A 22,486-nucleotide genomic window follows, 5' to 3' on the forward strand; every position below is an offset into this window, starting at 1 on the left:
TTATGTAACACGTATTCAACTAAATATAGCATCCTTATTTAAGAACGGACTTTGTAAAAATTTGGAAACATACTAACTCAACACATATATAATACTTCATGTTATTTTAATTATAATTGATCAACATAACACTATAAAACATAACAAAACCACTGAAAAAGTAAAATTCTCAAAATCGTATATCGTAAAACAATATTTTGAAAACAAAACACATTAACAGAAGAAAACTGAACAGAACAGACTCTTTTATTTGACTTAAGCATATACAGCTACATCGTCGTTAACATACATATACAATAACAGCATGCGTTACAAGTAAATACAAAACATACATCATTTCGAAGGAAGATCGATTCAAAAAGAAATTAAATACAACATGTTTAAGTGATAATGTCACATGGAAGAGGTTAATACTGAGTGACCACATAATGTAAAAACGTTGTTTAATGACTGCAACAAGTATAACAATACTATAAGCTTAGTGGCTTTATGGAAGATATATAATATATATACTACATATATAAGACATTTTCTCGCATTTCAAAGCCTTTTAAACAAAACATTGCTAGTTTTCTCAACACATTTTTCTTTGAACTATTAAGTAGTTCGATAAACTTTAACATATTTGGGCGACATCTGTAATACTTTGGAATTAATGTTTTCCTAACATCGGCATAGTAAGGACATGTAAGAACAAAGTGATATTCATCCTCGATATCATTAAGGTTGCATAAAATACATTTACGTTGATCTCTAACAATGTTCTGGTGTCTACACGTTTCAATAAATAATTTGTGAGATGACAAACGTAATTTAGCTGTACTATTCCTGTGTTTTTATTTTCAACTATATCAAGATAAGCCGATTTTTCGAATACTGGTTTTAATTCTTTATATAAAATCATTGAACTAGATGATGTGACACTTCTATTCCAGTTAGTGATATACTGGTCTCGTAATCTGTTTTGAAGTAATGGGATAAATTGATTAGAGTTCACAGATTCGAGAAATAGCCATACATCGTTGTAACCGGTTTGGTTAAGAATGTCCCGTACTTTCCGATGACCTTATGTTTGCGTTCAATGTCTAATCTCTGTGATATAACAATTTATGTTTGCGTTCAATGTCTAATCTATGTGATATAACAATTTGTTTTAGAATACAATTACCCTGCTTTACTTACCTGTTAACTTACATGTCTTAATGACCAGCCGGCCGTGCAACATTGCGCTCATGAATATTCATACGAGCCATATTGTTTTCTTAACTAATGTTATATTTTCCTGGTGTAAAATCCCACCGAGCATGATGAAATTGAAATTAAATTGGAATTATATGGAGTTGTCCTACACTTGGTGACTTTTCGAACGCAGCATTTTTCAAACTTAATTATCTCAGTTATGAGTAAATATTTTGATTTAAAATTGTAGACGTGATCATTTGGCTACCGTATGAGCAAGCAAACGATAAAATCATTCATCCATGATGATCGGTTGCTACAGCAAGTGGGGAAGGTAGCCTGCAAAATGCCGACTGCGCTGCTGCGCTCCTGCAATTTAATACGAGAAATATTGATTTTTAAATTAATTTTATGTATTTCTGGTGTATAAACCAACCTTAAATGAAGAAATGGCAATACAATTAGACTCACATAGTGTTTCACCATTTTCACGTGCACAAAGATAAAACCACACCTACTCCGCGTGCAAAAGCGCCCGATTGTCAGGGATGAATGTTTTTATCATTGTCTTGCACATAATATAGTCAAATAATCACATTTGCAATTTAACATCAAAATCTTAAATTATTACTGAGATATTCAAGTTTGAAACGTTTTTTGTTTGGCAAATCTGCAGTACAAATATTTTGTTTGATATTTTCTGTAATTTATTATTTTTAGCCAAAATTCAGATGAACATATTCGTATTGCACCGCTAAACGAATTCATCCTATAGTTATGTTTTCAACCTCAGAAATATTTTATTGAGCGATAACTATCTAACCTATTAGTTGTCTACGTATATACATCATATACAGTTGAATTGTTTTTTCTCTTAACTTAGAAAATTGTCATGGAAATCTACATATAAGTTGGCTTTTCTAAATATTACTCGTAAAACTGGGCTGTATAAACATACACAGCACATTGTACGTATATCCACTGTATTGTTTATTTTAGCTATGTTTGCCTTTCTAACTAAGAACTCTATGAATACTCTACAGCACGTTTACGATTTGCATACACACGTGGTGAGTTTGCTATTCAAACAAAGGATAATTTATACCTGTCAGTGTCGGAATTATTCTTCCTGTCTACACAAATCAAAATATAAGTAAAACAAACGAGTGCACTGCTACCTGTACCTAACCCAGTTGTCTATGCAACCCTGAAACCACAACGACTTTTTCGTTTCTATTATCTTAACACGTAAGTGTGTAGGCAAACTAAAATATTACATACTTGTGTATATCATACATTGCTTTGGGTATTTTTCTTAGTTTTCGTGCATACAAACTCAGCTCTGTATGCGTTGCGCCTTAAACAGAGGGGGTAATCACGTGGCAAACAATATGACGACGTCCATGCCGAGAAAGGCCTTTTTCGCCCGTTGTATGCCCTTAATCACTTCTATTAATTGTAACAAGAGCACCGCATATCGGGTGCCAACGCTCGGCTGCGGGTGCATTTTTGAATAAATGAAAGCTTTTCAGATTTTTTGATTTTTTGTTAGAGGTCACAGTGACCTTGACCTTTGACCTAGTGACCCAAAAATGGGTGTTGCGTGTAGAACTCATCAAGGTGCATCTACATATGAAGTTCCAAAGTTTTAGGTGGAAGCACTTTGAATGGAGAGCAAACTGTCAAAGTTTTAGCACGACGCCGGTGGACGGCGGACGACGAGCTGGATATGACAATACCTCGGGCTTTCTCCGAAAACAGCCGAGCTAAAAATGACGCCCACTTTCAAGCCATATCGGCAAGAAAGTGATAAGCGTTTATATCTGAACGGGTAAAAAAATAGCAGATCTCGCTGTAACAATTAACACACCGTGCAATCGACTAACGCATCGTCTGTGGTTCATCCATCGGCTGCGGTAAGTAATCCTTAACTTCCTAGCTGCTTACTTATAAAGAAATCCGTGAGAATGTGGTCAAAAATCAAACGAAATTCACAACTCTCTCTGTAAAACTCTAATTACATAGGATGTAGACCAAAGATGACTATGAACAACATTTTATTGAAATATTTAATCATTTCTCTTCGGTTTTATTTTATTTATTTTATTTCAGAATACGAATGAAAATCTTAAAACTGTTTTTGTGATCAAAATATCTGATAGTTCTATCGAATATGGTCAATGAGTAACGTCCACATCTCATCATGCCAATTTTCATTGCCTTAGCCGATGGCTTGAGCATAATTTTATTTTCGCAGCCGATGTCATGACCATCTAATAAGTAGCAACGGCCGTTGTCTTGAATATTTCAATAAAATGTTGTTCATAGTCATCTTTGGTCTAAATCCTTTGTAATTAGAGTTTGACAGAGAGAGTGGTGAATTTTGTTTGGTTTTTTGACCACATTCTAACGGATTTCTTTAAAAATAAGCAGCTAGAAAGGTAAGGATTACGTTCACAAAGTCATTCTTACTTAGGCTCTCAAAGAACACACGCAAATCTGCTCAAATCATTACGTAAACTATAAAGAATAGGGAAATACTTATACCCCGCTTTTACCCGACATGTATACAGTACCGCAGCCGATGGATGAACCACAGACGATGCGTTAGTCGATTGCACGGTGTGATTAATACAAGTAAAAAAGGGAATAAACTTGCGGAAAATACCTGTCTCGGCATGAACGTCGCCATATTGTTTGTAACGTGATTACCCCCTCTGTTACCTTTGTGTATTAGCAAAATAAACGCCATACTGAGCACTATGACAATAATCTTACCTATATATCAATGCGTACACAATATGCTACTAATATTGTCTGGCTTGCATAGCGGTCAAGGCAATATCATCACTAAATAATAATCAACACACCCGTAAACTGCAAGTTCACCGGTGTCCGTCCTGGCATTCATTCATGGACCCACTGAATGATGTCGTGTAGAAACCTTGTTTGCATCGGTACCGAATGTCGTTCCCTTGTAAAAGGCTGGGACCTCATCTACACCAATGTGAAATGCTGCCCCATGACATTGCGGAGGTTGGCCAATGTCTTGAGAACAAATACCGATATTAGTTACATTATAATTTCATAATCAAATATGATACAGATTTATATATTGCCTCTATTAACAATTACAACGATACGAATTTTCTTGACATACGTGTAGCGACTCTGAAGTTTGTGAAAGCTATGGATATACATTTACCAATATATCTATATTATGTCGACGTTAAAAAAATGCACATGGCTAGTAAAGATCTCGTTGTGTATTGGAAATACAAACATGGAGCTACATATTTGATAATATTAATTAAACATACCTCGTTCAGTCAAGACCACCGCAACAACATTCCAATATATAATGCAAACACTCAAGATCATTTTAACACGGGCGCCATTCGTGACAACACTGTATCTGATTTAAACAATATACCATCCCCGACATTACAAACCAACCGGAACCTGCATGAAGCGCAAGCCTAGTTTGATAGGCCACACAAAGTCATACTACGTAGAATAGCATACAAATCATGATTTTCAGCACGTGCTGGCTGGTGTCGTCTAAACGCACATATTCTTGCATATGTTATAAACATCGAAGTGGCAGACGGATGGGAAAGGATTCGACTAAATAACACGTTTTATATCAATCATGACGTGTAAACAATTGGTTTGATACATGCTTTAATTATATATATATATATATATATATATATATATATATATATTATATTATATCAGTATGTCATGAATATGAAAAATTCGAAAATAAAAACTCATTTAATTGCTTAATTTGCATAAGAAATATCATCGGAACCATGGCGCTATGGTGTCAACCAACAAAAACGACTTAAACTTTCATTCGTTAAATTCGCGATCGCTACAGTCAAGCTTTTTATTTAAAGTATTAAATCTTATAAAATATACCTTATGAGGATCTTTTCAAATATAGAATACCTTAAAAATCTAGAAACTATATCAGGACAATTCAAATCCAGAAACTCTATCAATTAATTAAATGATTGATACCAGAATACCAGGATCACCACATTGGTTGAGTGACAAAACTAATGTATTAAATTGTACTTACGTAATATTTAATATATTTTTTGACGCAAAACTACTAAATTAATCATGCTTAGTTTGGTCTTGTTTTCGGCGTCAACTTCCTTGCGCAATGTAAAAGTGCGTCAATCCGGTGCTGTTAAGTGTTTTGTTTTGCCCGATGAAGCTGTTTCAAAAGGCTTAACTATCACGCAAGTCAAAATGTATAACGTTCAAAATCTTCCACTTTCTGTGAATAAACAGTACTTCAGTGAAAAGACTGTGAGAAAAACAAAACACTTGACCAAAATATAAAAGTAAGATCCTTTCAGAAGGCCCTTATGTTCAAGAATTTGACTATTTGTTATATTCTTTTAAGTTTAATTTGTTTTAATGTCAGACATCAATAGCTGACAAAATATTAAACTTGCGATAGTAATGCAACATAGCATAAGTATAACAATCATTTCGATTACGGAGAAGAAATACAGTAACTTTGAGACATTTATGAATAGCACCAATAGTAAGAGGATAGTTCCAATGTCCTTACAACAAACAATGAATGGATCATTACACGTAATGTATTTTTGAAATTAAATTGCGTTATCTTACATATAGACTATAATGTTAAGTTTTGAATTGTTAAGATGATTCCGGTTGAAACTGTTGTTGCCTTCACTTTTAAAAATGTGTTTACTTATTACAACGATCAATAATCAATCGATATATACTTACCGTTTGTGATGGGTTTTATCGTGCGCCAAAATAAACATGGTGTGGTATGATTTCATTGAATGGGAACTCGTGATTGTTGTTAATCTTTTTTAAGCAAATGGCCTAACCTCCTAACATATTCAAAAGATTGTCCAAATATTGTTTTAAATATAAGCAGTAGGGCCTCATAAACTGTAAGAACCACTTGTATTGTTTAAGATCGTATAACACTTCACAAAGCGTCTTTCGCAAGTGTTTTCTTTTTAGGTGAAAATACATATGATTATTCTTTGGTTGAACTTCTTAAGATGATTGGCTGGATAGCATCGGTCTATGCAGCCTGGTTCATATAAACACGTAATCAAGCCTGGGAATGTCGATTGTTTAGTTTCACTTTTAAACGAAATATACATGTAGTCTGCTAAATTCGGAAAATGACCTTATAAGTGGTCGTTACGAAGTATTGTATTAATACTAATTGCAGATTGCGTGTGATGCGTTTTATTCTCGTTAAATACAGCGTTATTCATATTATATCTACTTGACATAGATGTGTTTAATATGAGGCATTATTATTAATGTTTGTCGTTAAAATGCGTACACTTTTTCGTTTATGTGCGATTTTGATAGTTTTTGGGAGGTTTGAGGAATCGGGAGCCAAAAGTTTGACGGAAGAAAGTAAGTCCATTTTTCTTCGTATTCATGTACTGAATATTATTTTTTGTTCTTATTTCGGTTACTATTACTGCCGCTGCGGCTTGTTCTGATGATATTATTGCTGCAAAAGTACTATAAATATTAGAAGCTGTAATTGTGTTATACTGTTCGCTCACTAAAGTATATAACTAGTTAGTTCAATTATACATTAATAGCAGAGAAGTGTGTTCGTATTATTGAGGACGAATTGAAGCACAAAGACATTGTGCTAAAAGATGGTGATACACTAAAGAATAAAGTCCGCTTTGAGTGTGACAAAGGTTTGAAGAGCAACGTTCCGAACTTAATTGACATATGGTTCAAATGCGAGTTCCATAAAGCACTTGATAAGGTGGATTGGAAAGGACTGGGAGTTGGAGTTGCGACAGGGCATGGAAGACGACCATTGTATCTTCAAAATATAACATGTTTATCAGGTATTATTAGTATACGTAAACTATTAAAACCATGGTAGAGTCAAATAATTTTCTACATTCAAACCCGACATAAATTTGCATTCCATATTAACCTTAATTATCGTAAACATTTTATTTATTGTAGCCCATACTATCCAGGATTTAAATTACCCTAATTGTATTGGTATAAGCATGGTAGACGGAATATGGTTTCATGTTGTCTGTAAAGTCGCAATTTTCAACTTAACATGTAGAACTGTTGCTGCAAAGTTTTTCATGTTTTCTATTAAGCATTATAATACTAATAAAATTATTGTTTATTAGTGACGTATATCATATTCATATCGGAGATCTTCTTCTGTAGTATATATTACCCTTGTTTTATCCTAAATCAGACATGTAAATCAAACGTAATATACATGGTTTCAAAGTCCAAAGTTGTGAGCGTTGATTATCCGCATGGTTTTCTGCCAAAAAAATTTAAACTTTCATTTTGTTTATTTAATAATTAACACCTTGTGCATTAGCTATACTACAATTAACAGTATACGTATTGTTCGGGATTATTGTCGCATCTAACCGCATTCTTCATAACACATGTTCGTTCGTTTTGTTCATAACAATCAGTTGAATAAACTTATTGTAAATTCAACAGAACAGTTAAAAGCGCGTGTAATGGTATTATGTGTATTCCGATTTTCAACAGTTTTTAACAACATTTAAAACAATGCAAATCGCTTGATTGCTTTAGTGCTCTAACTACCATTTTCAATTTTTGGAGAAAAACGCATTTAAAGGTTGAACCTTTATTTTCTTACTTATTTATGCACGTATATCGACAGAAATATACCGGAGTTATCAGCAAAAGGAGAAATCAATATGAATATAATTAAATATTTACTTTAGTAAAGTATATGCTTATGTTATTTGCAATATGTTAATCGGTTATTGTAATTTGCAATTTTATGTATGGAAATAGAGCATTCTGGTAAAAAAAATCGATAATGCTGAACTGAGCGTAAATTCTGCTTTGCTCTAAGTCCCGGAGATGGTGCAGTACAGCATTCCACGTTTGAACAAATGTGGAAGATAGAGCAAAATGGTATCCATATAAAAGATCTCGTTCTCACGAACACAGGGATATAAAAACTCATTTTTGAAAAAATGGAGATATAGCACTATAGCAATAAAGCGACGAAATGGGTATACTGTTAATCTTGTTTTCTCGCGGTGGTAAAATGTTGTCAACAGTAAACTTTTAAAATATGTCTCCAAATGTATTTGGAAACTGTATTAAACCGAGCAAGTGATTCATTCTAACCTTTACAATGTATTTAACATAATCATTTGGAGTAATGTACATTATTGAAATCAGTAGACAAGATTGCCAACAACCGTCTTATTATCTGGACTTGTCTTCAAGCTGATTCAAACTTTTATTAATTATAATTTATTATTTAAAAAATATATATGCCGATAGTTTTGAAGTCAAGCATTTCATACTGAATTAGTGCTTTATCAAAACGATGACTGACGATGGCTATAAAACTTTTCAATAAAAAATTAACTAATACCGTGAATATATAGTTACGGCGAGAAAACAGATGTCGACTGTACAGTCGTTATATGTGTACACGTTATTTGTAATGGGTAACTTATAATACATATTTATTTTCAGCTTGTCCCAAACCCAAGTTCCCCGACAATATGGAACTTAAAGTCAACAGCAACACCAAACTGAAAGTGTTTAACGAAAATGGTGTACCCTTTGAAGACAATCCATATTTCTTCATGGGGACATCATTACATTGGATTGTAAGGATGGGTAAGTATCCACCTGTTTACGTTTCAATTTTTACGTTCGTTAGGACGCCAGGTAAAGGATAGCACAATTTATCTGAATATGAATTATTTTGTGAATATTTTTCTTAAAGGTATGTACTTTTGTATTTTGTGTCGTAACACAAATTAATTTGGTTTGTTGGAAATTATTTTTTATTTCGCTTTAAATTGGAATTTAAATAACTTAAAAGAAAAAAAAACATATAAATACGCAATTCGTAAAAAAAATTCAGAACAGCCGTTTCAAATACTACGAAGAGAAGAACACGATACAGTTGTCAGTATTGACCGATATAGTTGCCATTATTGACCGAAATAATTGTATTTGGAAAGCATGCATGTGCGCCTTTATTCGAATTTATTATTTAGGGTATTTCACATTATATTCGATCCGATACAAAGGGTCCCATCGTACCATTGGACTAGTTCAGCTTTAGAAACTGAACCTTTGATTACATTAATAAAAAGAGATCCTTAAGGAGTTTACTAAAATTTGCATGAAATGCCAACGATTGGCAGATTAAGACTTTTTAAATAACACACTTGAATATGCATAAATCAGAAGAACAAAAATAAGAATTGAGAAGGAAAATATAAAAACAACGCTCCAAAGCGAGATACTATATTATGTTCTATTTTATGAATTATATTTAATCTTTGGTTCTTTTTTGTTTTTTCATATATATATATATATATATATATATCTTATATATTTATCTTTTACTACTAAATTAACAAATATGTTAATTTTAATCTACATCACATACATTAAACCATTGTTGCGATTGTGTGCAATTATATAGGCCTTTAACTTTCCCGCTGAATATACTTTTCGCAAGAAAACAATTTCGTAACTCAACGCCTAAAGCAAATTAGTTACCGTTCAATAGGTATGTCCATGAAGGCACAGCGGAGCGCGAGTCTGAAAACACTGTAGCGCATAGCAATAGCTACTACAACTATGAGGACAGAGATGAGGTAATGGAGAATGTTCTAACAACATCGCTTCAGTGTGGTGAGGATGGATTGCTTAACCACGGATCAGACGCTAATTATGGAATGTGTAGAGGTATCGTATGGTATACAATTAATGCAGCGTTTTATACTGAAAATTTATGTTCAGCAACTTTAGAAACTGCTTATTAACACATTTGCTGTAAATCACCATTATAGTTTTGGTTTGAAAATTCAAAATAGATTTATTTGAAGCGAATAAAGCTCAATGAATAAATAATTAGTTTTCGGTGTGTATGCCTCTCTCTAAGCTTACCGTTATCAGATGTATGGTGAGTTTAATGACATATGTGAAAGGCTAGTAAATATTTTCTTCTTAAAAAGCTATAGATTCTATAAGGTTTTTTGTTTCGGCATGTTCAATCGAAAGTATGTGTATTATATCAAGTTTATCGGGTCACGTGAGCCTTTTATTAATGAGTAATTTATATACAATTCGTAAATGACATTGATTTCATGCTTTTCGCTGAGTGAGTGCGGAATACCAGATACCAGACAACTCAATCATTTATCTTTTAGACTAGCGCAAGTTAAATGTTCAAATGATCATTTGACTTTGGATTCGGTGCTTTGTTTTACTATTTTAAACATTTTTGACAATCAGTGAATAGTCTAATCGTCCGTGTAAAACCAGACACAGTAAAAAGAAACACAACGAGAAACAAAATGATAACAATACTTAGTCTGTTATTAAGCGATATCGATGAAGAATCCATAGCAATATTTTCACGCTACAACAGTAAGCGACATTTTGTGCAATCATATGACTTCACATGCTTGATCCCATTATACACGAACTAATGTGATCGCAGATTTCATAAAGTTACCACGCGATATCTTTAGATTGATAAATAGTAACATGATTATGTGATGTTAACTGAAATAAACAAATATTCCCAATTTATTTGTTTTATAGAAATCACATGTGACGCGATGTCTTATCAGAATGTAAGAGATGGATCCATTACAAACTACAAAAATGTCTACCAGTTTCAAGAGGTCTTGAAGCTCAAATGTGATGAAGGGTTTCGGCCGTACAACAATCGAGATTATATGCAATGTCTTACAGTTGATAGTTTTAAGAACCAAAACTTCAAATGTGAACGTAAGAATTTTCAAAGCAGTATAGGTATCAGTAGTCGAAGTATAATTACTCAATAAGTATTGCATATATTAATATTAATATAGAAGTAGTAATTGTTTTGGCAATTATGGTATTAAGCTAGAGGTAAGTTGATGTCTCTGTTATTAATTGAATTGATGCTGTTTCAGAAATAATTTGCTTAACACCACCAGAGCCCTTACATGGCAGGATCGAAACGACGAAGGTTTATTATTTTCCGAACGAGACAGCAGTGTTTGCCTGTGACTATGGCTATACGATGGTAGGATCACCCGTGTGGGAATGTCAGTCGTCTGGTGAATGGAATAAGTCATGCGTCCAGTGTGAGCGAGAAGGTATTTAATGCTTTAAATTAATGTTAGCAATGCCAGTTTGAAGTTTAGTGCTGTTAGCTAATGTGCAGATGGATGGTGAATGATCAGCAAATGTAGTCGATAATGCCTCATTTGCTTATGTCTTTTGAGTAACAATAATTCAAGCTAAAATAAGCTAATGAACACCTTGCATTTTGTTTATCAATAAATCGTCTGTCATACCCGTATCGATTTGCTGATGTCAAACGTGTTCCACGTGTGCATTTAGGTAAACAGTAAATGAGAAGAATATGTGTATATCGCAGGTTGTTATTCAACTTTGTCTGTGTGATCCATTACACAATTACAAGTGTAACGAAGTACACAAGCAAATACAACCTCTATTGCAGACGACTTTTGCCAACCTCCGTGTGTTCAGCTTGGTTCTCGAATAGTTGATAGCCCGAGGCGTATCGAAATAGGTACGACGATTGAGTTTGCGTGTGATCAAATGGTTTACGGAGGTTCAACCAACAGGACATGCTTGTTCAACAAGCAATGGAGCAATGAGCCAATAGACTGTACAGGTATTGGAACAAATATGTTCTTCACTCTAACGTTGCATGTTTGAGAGGTAAAGAATTATATCCACACATTTCCATGCACAAACAGTTACACATCATAACATCCAAGTAACTGTTAACTGTTAACGTACTAAGTCTCCTAACAGCGTACATGCAGTACATGGTTAACTTAGTTACATTTTTTAACGACAAACACTCAATTGTATAGATTTTGTAATGAATCTTAATTTCGCCTTAGATTCAAAATATTTAAAAAGAAACTCAAATGATAAATAGTCAAACATGATATTTTAAATATACATTTGCTTGAAAAGAACGCTTTTTATTTGTTTATTCAAAAACATAAACGTATAAATGCAGTTCATGATATGAAACTGTGTATGTATATTTTAGGCTGGTCCTTATTTACCCCGAACACTGGAATCTACTTGAAAGAAGCTTTAAGTAAATCGTTGGTTAATGCGGTTATTAGATCAAATAACAGTCATAACATCTCTGACGACAAGGGTCTCACTCAAGGACGGACAATAAATGTAAATAAAATTTTCGGAGTGGATGTTTACATTTTAATCGACGTTTCAAAAAGTATTGATGACAATGAAACAGATGTGATGAAGAAGTTTGTCGTTGCCTTAGTACAAAATGTAAGTATCTGAAAATAATTATACGCTTTATCTCGTTAAATCCCAATTTTATTGTATTTAAAGACAGAAAACTTATTGGCGAAAACATATTGGAGGCGTGTTAACATGATTTCAACATGAATTTTATTTTTACTTACATATATCATGAATATTACTGTGCCAAGTGTGAAGTTGAGCGCTCTGAACCGGTTTAAACCCCCAATGCTTTGCATTGACCATTCCAAGGCGGTGACCCCAGCTTTATTCTTATATGTGTTTATGTTGTTTTGTGTTGTACTGTTTTGGCAATTGATCACTTGCCTTAAATAAAAGACCAACTAATTGTATATAATAAAAATGCAATACTTCTCCAGCAGCTGGAGATTCACTTCTTTATATTGAAATATACAATATATATTAAAATCTGTTAATTTACAAAAGCGAAATGTGGGTATTGTTGTACCGTACGTTAGTAAGTGAGTATTTATATGGTTCAAGATAGTAACAGAATACACATTTAAAATGATTTTTTATTGCTTGTTGTTTAGCTGGATGTTAGCGATAAAAACGATGGGACCAGAGTGGCAGTGTATTTATTTGCGACCACAATGAAAGCACTTTTCTCTCAACGAGATGCTTTAACAGAAGCTAACATAATTGAACAAATCAACGAAATCGATAGTAAAACTATTCGTGAATTTCAACATGGTGAAGGTGGAACAGGTATCAGAAGCTTACACCAGTTTTCGTTTGCCCATCATAAGTTTTCATCATCAGCAGCAGCAGAAGTGGCAGCTCCATCTTTATCATCATCATCATTATCTTCATCATCATTATGGGTTTATTTTATTTTCACCAAATTTAATGTTTATTATTATACGCCTTCATTTAGTAAAATATAAATTAATCGGTACACTTAACGTGGATATAAGGTTCACATCATATTGAGATTCTGATGCTAGACTTTAATAAGACTGCTGAGTGAAGAAATAGTGTATGACCTCGTTCCCCGTTGTATTGGGCTTAGGGACGGCCATTAGCACTGCTTTGGAAGATGTGCACACTGACATTCTAACTAAACGCCAGATGACGCCAAGAACCCGTGATGCACAACAAGTTGTGATCCTGATAAGTGACGGTAATGTTTCCCCTTGGGCTTATTAATGTTTAGTGCATCGAGGTATCAAGATAATGCATATTTCACCATAAAGTATCACATTGTGTTTCATAAGCAATGTTCAGTTGTGACAATAACACATGCCACATTAAGTTATGTTTTATTGCAGTAAAATAACACTTAATATTACCTACAGGGAAGTATACGCAGCGAGGAAGTCCCGTGCAGTTTGCCAGGAATCTGAAAGATTTGGAAGTAGAATTATATTCTATTTTTGTTGGCAAAAAGGAAGAAGATACCACAGCGTATCGCCTAATGGAAGAAATGGCGTCTAAAATTGGGACGGAGAAACACTTCTTTGCAATAGACTCCAACAATGACATGACGGATGTTATTAACGGAATGATAACAAGTATGCATCCAAAACAGCGTTTAAAAAGTTTGTGATGGCAAACTCAATTTTTAATTCATGTAGAACTTTAAAAAAAAAAGATCAGTTGTATACAAAGCAGTCGAAAAGAATTGAAGGATAATTCGAGCCAATCGGTCTGATATTTCCATGCCTTTCGAATATATCTAAAATAGTAACTTATTATTATAATTATTAAATATTACAAACTGTGTGTTTATTGACAATTCATAAATAAGCCAATTGTTCTGATATGTGCATACATTCCGAATATATTAAACTAGCAGTGTATTATTATTATTATAACATATCACAAACTATAATTATTACATATTATTCTATATCCAATAAATTCATCCAATCGGCATTCTTCATATGTACCACGTGACTGTCCAATATATTCCGGTATTGGATCCAAAAAGTCTGTATTTTTTCCATATTGGACAGTTGAGTACAAGTGCACTAAGCAATTGTTTTATAACGATAAAAGCCGTTACCGAGAAAAAGTATCCGAATGTACTATAATCGATTCACACAGGCGATATTTTGCTTGTATGTCTCTTTTTAATACTTTCCTATTGAAAATATGAGAGGAAATAAAAAAACGAATCGAGAATGTGATATTTAATAATTTTTTATTGTTAGAAAAAAAAAATGCAAAAGCAAGTGATATTGTTATTGCTAGAAATTGAAAACAAATATGCAACAGCAAAACAAAATGACAACTTTAATCCAATGTTAGCCTAATTACAACTAAGTTACAATGATATGCATTTCCATTTTCCATTTTCTGTTCTTCCATCCATTTATCGAAATGCATTTTAAACCACAGTATTTGTTGATAGCGTTTGTACACATGCTCACCATTCTGACCCAAAGGCCAAAACACAATTTACGAATTCGTAATCCTGTCGGAGCGAGTTGTTTTATTCCTATCGAAGTTAACAAGTATGCATGACAAACACACAATCCGAAATACGTTTTGCCTTTTGGATTCGTTCAATGCTATCAAAATGGTATAATTTGCTACTAGATTTATTTAACACTACCACCTCCATATTGTTGTCCATAAAATGCAGAGTCTTGCTTATACTAGTATGTTTCGTCAGAGAAATGACGTCACACGAGATACGTCATAAAGTGCGTAATCAATGAATGAAAATAAAAATACGGAAAGCTGGTTTGGTAATGAGGATATAGAATTAAAAGTTTATTAGACGTTTAAACTGTACAATACGTGATATATTTGGACTCGCACACAGTTTGAAATCATATTGGACTCGCCTAACGGCTCGTCCAATATGACTTCAAACTGTGTGCTCGTCCAAATATATCTTCTCATTGTACAGTGAAACGTCTAATAACCTATAATTACAAATAGTGTGTTTATTGTCAATCCATCGATGAAGAAACACGTTCGATAATAATAAATAGTTAAAAGCGTTTGTTGCAAACAAAATCCCATTTAAAACGTAGAATGTTTTTTAATATCGTTTTTACTCGCGTTTGCGCGAATATTTAGCAAAATACAACGGTTGTGTACATATTTTTGAAAACTTATAATAGTTATGCATATATGGATGTGAAAAGTAGTTAGTAATTTGTTCAAAAGTCTCACGTGTTCCAGTGATGCATGTAATTTAAAAAAAAATCTTTAAAATGTGCTTCTCTATTTCTGATATACATCAAATTCGAATGCCCGTTTAATAACGTTAAAGTGAAATTTCATATCGTCAGAAGCTATATTGTTCACTTTATCGTGATAACATTTATTTGAACAATCTTTGTGTTTTTTTAGTTTGTATCTTTGTTTTGTCCGCAAACCCATTGCTAACATGGTAATATTGCATTTTATTTTGTTAAAGTAACATTACTACTCAAAATCAACGAAAATTTCGTACAATATTTCGTAAAATAAAGCTAAACAATTAAAAATCATTGTTCCTTATGGCAATTGCTGAAATTTCAACACCAGATGTGGTCTGGTAATATAGATGTTTGTAGATACAAAATGCTCGTTTTTATTATGGTTTTAACATGGTACCATTTTAGTGTTCGTGTGTCGTATGAATAGATATATTCGCAGGAAATAAGCATGGAATTTATTGTGGTCACAAATAAATAAAAACGAGCATTTTGTATCTACAAAAATATATGTAATCATACCACATCTTCCATTTCAGAGGCACCTGCGTTGCCATGTGGAAGTGTACACACGATTTTAACGAAGACAAATGACGTCAACCAATCATTATATTCTCTGGCAGAAAAATCTGCATGGCCGTGGATGGTTCAGCTGAGAACGGTACGTACTATCCGTTATTTCTTCAAACACACCCATTCTTCATCAAATGTCGATTTATTTTGTATTATAAGTATATAATAAGTTGCTAGCTTCTTGAATAATATCGCTAGTGCGGACAAAGAGCTGTGTGCTCTCTTTAACTCGAAATAATGATCTAGATACTGAAATGAAACATAAAACGTTGGTACCTCGTAGCGACATAACGGTTTTAAATCGGAGATTATACGAATGGAATATGGTGAGGGAAGGACAGAGTACTTATAGTTACACAAGAAAAAAAAACAATGTAGTTCTGCTTTTGAACTGGAAAACAACACAATTTGAAATGCAGCTATGAACGTGTATTCATCTTATGTGTAACCCCGCGTTTGACTCCATACGGTTGTGTTGGTGTTGATGAATATTTCACCGTTTGTACCACCAGGATCACTTCCCGTTTGTTCACATGGGCACGAATTTAGATAGTATACTGACATTTTATACCAAGTTACCTCTATAGGGTAAAGTTAAATTGTTGATAATAGAGTGTGTGAGTATGTCTTTACATAAGCACACGAACACACGTTTGAATCCATAACGTTATTGCCATATACAAGCACAGAATAACCGTATGCACATATTTTAAAAGCAAGTATTGAAAGGTGAAAGCAACACGGTATTGACACATATAAAATAAACCGCAATTCAGCTGCAGTGTAATCGTTTATCACCATACTTCTTTGCAAAAGGCTCAAAGAACAGAACAATGTTCAAACGTCCCAAAAATGTGTTTATGTGGTTTTATAAGGATTTGTACTATTTGTTAAGATTTGTTCTTTGTGAGTATACTTTGTTAAGTTTCTCCTAAACCCTATATGCGCCCTTAATGTCAATTATATTGTCATTAAAGAGTTTCAAGATTTCCATCGTGGTTTATACTTCGTTAACATTATACCACAGTATGACTATTAACGCATGCTTTCACTTACAAAAATCTTCTGCTAAAACCCAAGGTGTTATGTTTGGTACCGAATTCACAGTAGTCTTCTTATTTTTTTCCTAAATTTTGCCCCTTGGAAAACTGGGAAATACTTTAATGTCACAATGTTCATGTAGATACCTAAATGAAATTAAAACAACCTGGACCAAAAGTGTCTGAAGTTTAATATTTAGTTATACCATGGTATTGTTTTACAATGTGTGTACACATGGTTAAAACTCCCTCCAATCCGTAGATCACATGATTTATTGAGCAATGTTTATGTATATCAAATTTACTTATAACAATATCAACTTGCTACATATTGCGACAATTGGCGGAGACGGTATATTTTCTCAATATTGTCACAAGCTCTATTGTATTTTGTTTTATTCTGTCTGACATATCAAGTAAACGATCATCTTGGACTTTTTGTTCTTTAGTTAGGACATAGCATCTGTAAGTGTTCTTTTCAAAAGATTGTTTTTCTGTTAAATACATTTCCCTGAAATGTAATAATTTAATTTAAGAATCTGAATGAAGTTCAGTTTAAATCATTGAGCTATATGTTGCGTATTCTCTAACAGCTTGCGGTTATAATTTAATTTTCAAAAATGTTTTGTATTAGTAATTGTTTCATATCCATATCCATAAATAAAGTAAAAAGGCGCAATTTTCGCTTTGTTTTAAAATATAAACAAACATATTGGCTACATTTCAAATCATTGTTGAACATTTGCGAAACGCGTGCGTGCATACTGTTAGTGAGTTCGATAGCTTTATTCAATAATTTTATTAATATTTATAAACGTTAAGCCGTTTCGTAAATTAATTTTTTTTCCAGTAATTAAACGATTTAAGTTCATCAATCATCCGTATGTTTCGCCCTTCCATTATATGTAATATCTGTATTAATGCAAAATGGCACCTGAATATGATGTGTTCTCTTTCAGTCTAGTCAAGTAATCTGTGGAGGAACCCTCATCTCTGACCAGTGGATATTGACTGCCGCTCACTGCTTTAATGAATCCGATCCATCTGATCCATCTTCTCATCAGAATCGAATAGGAACAGTCGAATTGAGTATGTCAATGTTGTATTTATTAAACGTACTTAACTCTTCAAACTGCATGAACCCAGGGAGTACATCGTATTGCTTGTTGCGAGTAAATCTTTTGAAACACAAGTAAAACGTTGTTCATTAAATTCGATTGTTTCTTAGCTGAGGTTGCGTGTAACAGATTGTGAGACTCCTCATACATACACCACTCCACTATCGGAGTTTTGTACTATCGGAAAGAACAATGTTATTTTCACTGAATGAGCGCGAGAAAAGGAAACAATCGTCATTTGATTTGTGTATGGCATAGCTTAAATAGATGGTGTTTTTAATATAAATTTATATTTTATAAATCACCAATGAGTGCTTTCCTTGTAACATTCTTGGGACGCAATACATGATTTAGTATGTACGGTTGAGATCATATTTTACCGAAAATAACATTAACATACCAAAGATTGATTGTGATATGAAATGTAACAATTCTATTGAACAATCAGCTGCTCTAGCCACGGATAAATTTTTATTGAAGAACGTGGTAATTTCTTTTGAAAAGTGAGCTGGTCACCAATTGACTTTCATTCTGACTCATAATTTCGAATATAATGAAATACGTTATCAGATAAGTTGAGATTCAAATGAAGATGAAACCATAAGCGTTTCATACAAGTAATGCTTATCGACGAAAGTTTGGTGCATATAAAGACAACGAACACGTGCTAATTGCCTATAACTGTATTTTATTATTGCATAATGTGGTTATCATTGGTTCGTTTGTCGTATATGAATATATTAGACGAGGAAACATAAGCGCCTCCCTTATGCTTAGTTTTGCTTTTTGCTCTTAACATACTGTACATAAAATGGCAATATTAAGTATTCACCTACATAACCGGTAGACGGTACATCGGAGCCAGCTATCATATGAATAATAGCAACGATTATAAAGTTCATATTATTTTTTTCTGTTTAACAGAGACTTGGAAAACCGATGCTACGGACCCGTTTAAAATATCTGTCCCAATCCACTACACCCGGCCAATAACAAAGGATGAAAAGAACAAAAACGTATTTATTCATACTAAATATAACAACCCTGATACAAAGTCACGAAATTTTACCTATGACATAGCGCTTATTCAACTCCCCAACAAGGTGACTATGGACATAGACCTCAGTCCAGTGTGTTTGTGGGGCAACACAACTGAAGGTAATAGTATAAATACAATGATTACAACATCCTTAAACGAACGATTGTCACATTACAGAACGGGTATTTTAAATAAAACAAGTTCACAATACCCAATAAAGTAGAGAGTTTTGTAAGATTAAGAAGGACTATGCCAATCAGCTTATAATAACAAAACTCTCAATACATTTTAATATATTCCTTTATCTGTGAACAGACATCGAGAATTTTTCGTACAGCTCCTTGTTTAAACATGGAACGTATGGAGTAGTGACCGGGTGGGGATATAACAACACAAACAATAGTCGAGAGAAGTATATGAAACAAATGCAGTTTCCTATTCAGAATTTTAATACATGCGAACAACATATCCCGAAAAATGAGACACCACACATGAGCGAAGAGTTTATGTTTTGCGCTGGAACGCCAGGTAATTGTATATCAGAGTCATTACTGTAGACTATGCATAACATAAAACAATACAAAATTCCTATCCTCTTATTGTTGAGTGGCAATATATCTTCTGAACAAGATCACTATCTGACGAGTTCTCCTATATGTCACGAAAGATACAGGTAGACAACACTTTGTTACGATACTCTTACTAACTCAATGAGTCGTCCCATAATGGTCATCCTTCTAGCAAGAGCATTATCTTCATTAAGTTAAAAAAAGGTTTTTATCTGTAACTTATTGAAAAAATGTGCATGTTGAAGATTATGTTTTTAAAAACATTTCAAAATACATAATATGTATTTAGTATTCACCTAAAAACAAATAAAGGAATAACACAACATCAGAAGCTTCATCAACGGGGTGCCGTTTCATACAAAAAGTGGACTGATGCGTTACTAGAGAAATACTCATAAAATGTAGCACACCACATGCAATCATTTAAGCCGGGGGCACCGCATTCGAACGGTTCATGTTAATCAGTGGGGGATAAACCGATTGAAAGGCACGCCAATCCTTAAATAATACTTAGTAACTGTATTACATTAACACACTATGACATGCATGTTTGTCAGTTGTTAACAGTTAAACTGTAAATCATATTAGTTTTTATATTGCTAGTGTCGCGTACAATATTACGCGTATTCTTATATGCGCATGTACACGTACGTTTTTTCAGGCGATGACAGTAATAATATCATCGACGCATGTTCTGGGGACAGTGGAGGGCCTTTTATGGTACCACATCCCCGCAAGAACAACCAATACATTCAAATTGGTAGGATTCGTTTTTTAATTCAGCACTTAAAGCTAATTTAACAGGTTTATATATCTAGACATTCAATGAATGTGTTATTAATAAAACTGACGCCATTATGTTCCGATATTGGTTTGATAAAGAAATTGGTATATGCGATTAAAGGCACATCGGGAATTTTTTTAATTATTTTTCTCCAAAATCTGTGACCCACCAGCATTAACCATGTAAGTTAATTTCATAAAACTTAAATAATTCATTTCTTGATTAGTGTAATGTAATGTAGTCTCTAAACTTTTGCAGGTATTGTTTCATTTGGAATCGGAAACAAGTGTAGGGAACACCCTTACAGGGGTTATTATACAAAACTGAACGAAGAGCTCCTTGGCTGGATCAACACAATCGTCAAGAAATACTCACAAGAAAAGTAATCACGCAGTTGATAACATTCAATGCACTTTTAGGGCGTAGCTGTAGAAACTCTCATAGCCCTTGTGTTTGTATTTTTCTCACTGCAGAAGTTCGATATAAATGTTTGCACTGATTCGCATTGGTTAGTATAAATCTTGGTCGGAACTCAACTATTCTCTCGACAAACGCAAAAATCTCTTATAGCAGTGGATTTATCTTACGACTTTGTATGCACATATTTGGTACCTTGTTAGTTACATTTGTATATAAGTAATTATGTTCTATTATTGTATGGCTTAAATATAAGACTAGAAAAAAACTTGTCTGATGATGTTTCTTGAGCTTTTGTATAACATATATATGTATAACAATATGTAAGCTATTTTAAAATTAACAAGTAGTCTTTATATTTTAATTTAAAATGTATGTGCTGTGTTAATTAATATTTAATTTTTCATATCTACGAATCCTATTTCCAAAAAGCGAATGAACGTTCCGCACTACTTTGTAAATTGCCGTGTATCATTGCATGTGTAAAGTTTCATAATCAAGTAGCAAGACCGTTCGTTAACACAGAATTAAGGTCAAGTAATGTTGAATAGTCAACAACTATTAACGTTTGACCGCTAGCAACGAAATACAAACAAACCTCACATAACCTCACATAACAATTCACGTGATTTTACTATTCAAGATCTTGCAATTAGTTTAAATAGTATACAGGTCCCGTTACCTTACTGTTGACACATATACAATTTGACGTATTATAAAGTTTGGAATTGTGTTCATGTTAAGTAACAGTCGCCTACAATTTACATTTTCTAAACAAACACAATCAGTTTCTGCATATGTAATAAAAACTGGTTTTAGAACGGACTTACTGATGGACAAATGAAAAGCAAAACTAAAAAGTCAAATAGAGCACAGAAAAGCAAATTCCATACCAGCTGATTGCTGACTCTGTGTTATGAAGTTCTCGAGGCAAAGAATTATACAGCTTTTTCCTTAAAATGAACATTGTGTTTGCGATTGTTAATTTATGCGAAATACCAACTGTGTCTGCACGACTACTTGTTGCCAAGGGGTGGTACCTTCAGTACGTATAATGTATTCATTCGTTTTCCGAGGTAAACGATTATATGAAACACACATGCATTAATGAACTTTTTTTAATCAAACATAGTACCATAATACATATAATGATAAACATAATCAGTATATTTATAATAATACAAAGAAAAAAATGAAACGCCAGACAGATAATAATTCCTCAGTTTTATTAATTCGTACAGATGTTCA

At 33.3% G+C, this 22,486-nt stretch overlaps 1 protein-coding gene and 1 long non-coding RNA gene across 2 annotated transcripts; one reads left to right on the forward strand and one right to left on the reverse strand.

The window, feature by feature from the left end:
* Window positions 1-89: 89 nt before the first annotated feature.
* On the reverse strand, window positions 90-4,662 carry LOC127839164 (uncharacterized). Its single transcript, XR_008030190.1, has 3 exons — window positions 4,500-4,662; window positions 4,050-4,227; window positions 90-1,548 (listed from the first exon to the last, which is right to left on the reverse strand). It is a non-coding gene; the product is annotated as an uncharacterized LOC127839164 (long non-coding RNA).
* Window positions 4,663-6,256: 1,594 nt separating this feature from the next.
* LOC127837341 (complement C2-like) lies at window positions 6,257-21,510 on the forward strand. Its single transcript, XM_052364298.1, has 17 exons — window positions 6,257-6,615; window positions 6,810-7,070; window positions 8,728-8,874; window positions 9,782-9,960; window positions 10,822-11,010; window positions 11,178-11,363; window positions 11,732-11,908; window positions 12,299-12,549; window positions 13,077-13,251; window positions 13,556-13,666; window positions 13,842-14,057; window positions 16,238-16,359; window positions 18,271-18,400; window positions 19,354-19,587; window positions 19,784-19,996; window positions 20,699-20,797; window positions 21,080-21,510. The coding sequence occupies exons 4-17, from the start codon at window positions 9,873-9,875 to the stop codon at window positions 21,205-21,207; spliced, it is 2,319 nt and encodes a 772-aa protein (XP_052220258.1). The 5' UTR covers window positions 6,257-6,615; window positions 6,810-7,070; window positions 8,728-8,874; window positions 9,782-9,872; the 3' UTR covers window positions 21,208-21,510.
* Window positions 21,511-22,486: the final 976 nt, after the last annotated feature.

The sequence above is a fragment of the Dreissena polymorpha genome, chromosome 7 (genome assembly GCF_020536995.1).
Source record: "Dreissena polymorpha isolate Duluth1 chromosome 7, UMN_Dpol_1.0, whole genome shotgun sequence".
NCBI lineage: Eukaryota > Metazoa > Mollusca > Bivalvia > Myida > Dreissenidae > Dreissena > Dreissena polymorpha.

Bases quoted from the DNA above. Each gene is read 5' to 3' on its own strand.
- LOC127837341 (XM_052364298.1), top strand. From the start codon at position 9,873: ATGGAGAATGTTCTAACAACATCGCTTCAGTGTGGTGAGGATGGATTG. The intron at 19,588-19,783 runs GTAATAGTATAA...ATCTGTGAACAG, and splicing joins GTGGGGCAACACAACTGAAG to ACATCGAGAATTTTTCGTAC. The intron at 20,798-21,079 runs GTAGGATTCGTT...AAACTTTTGCAG, and splicing joins CAACCAATACATTCAAATTG to GTATTGTTTCATTTGGAATC.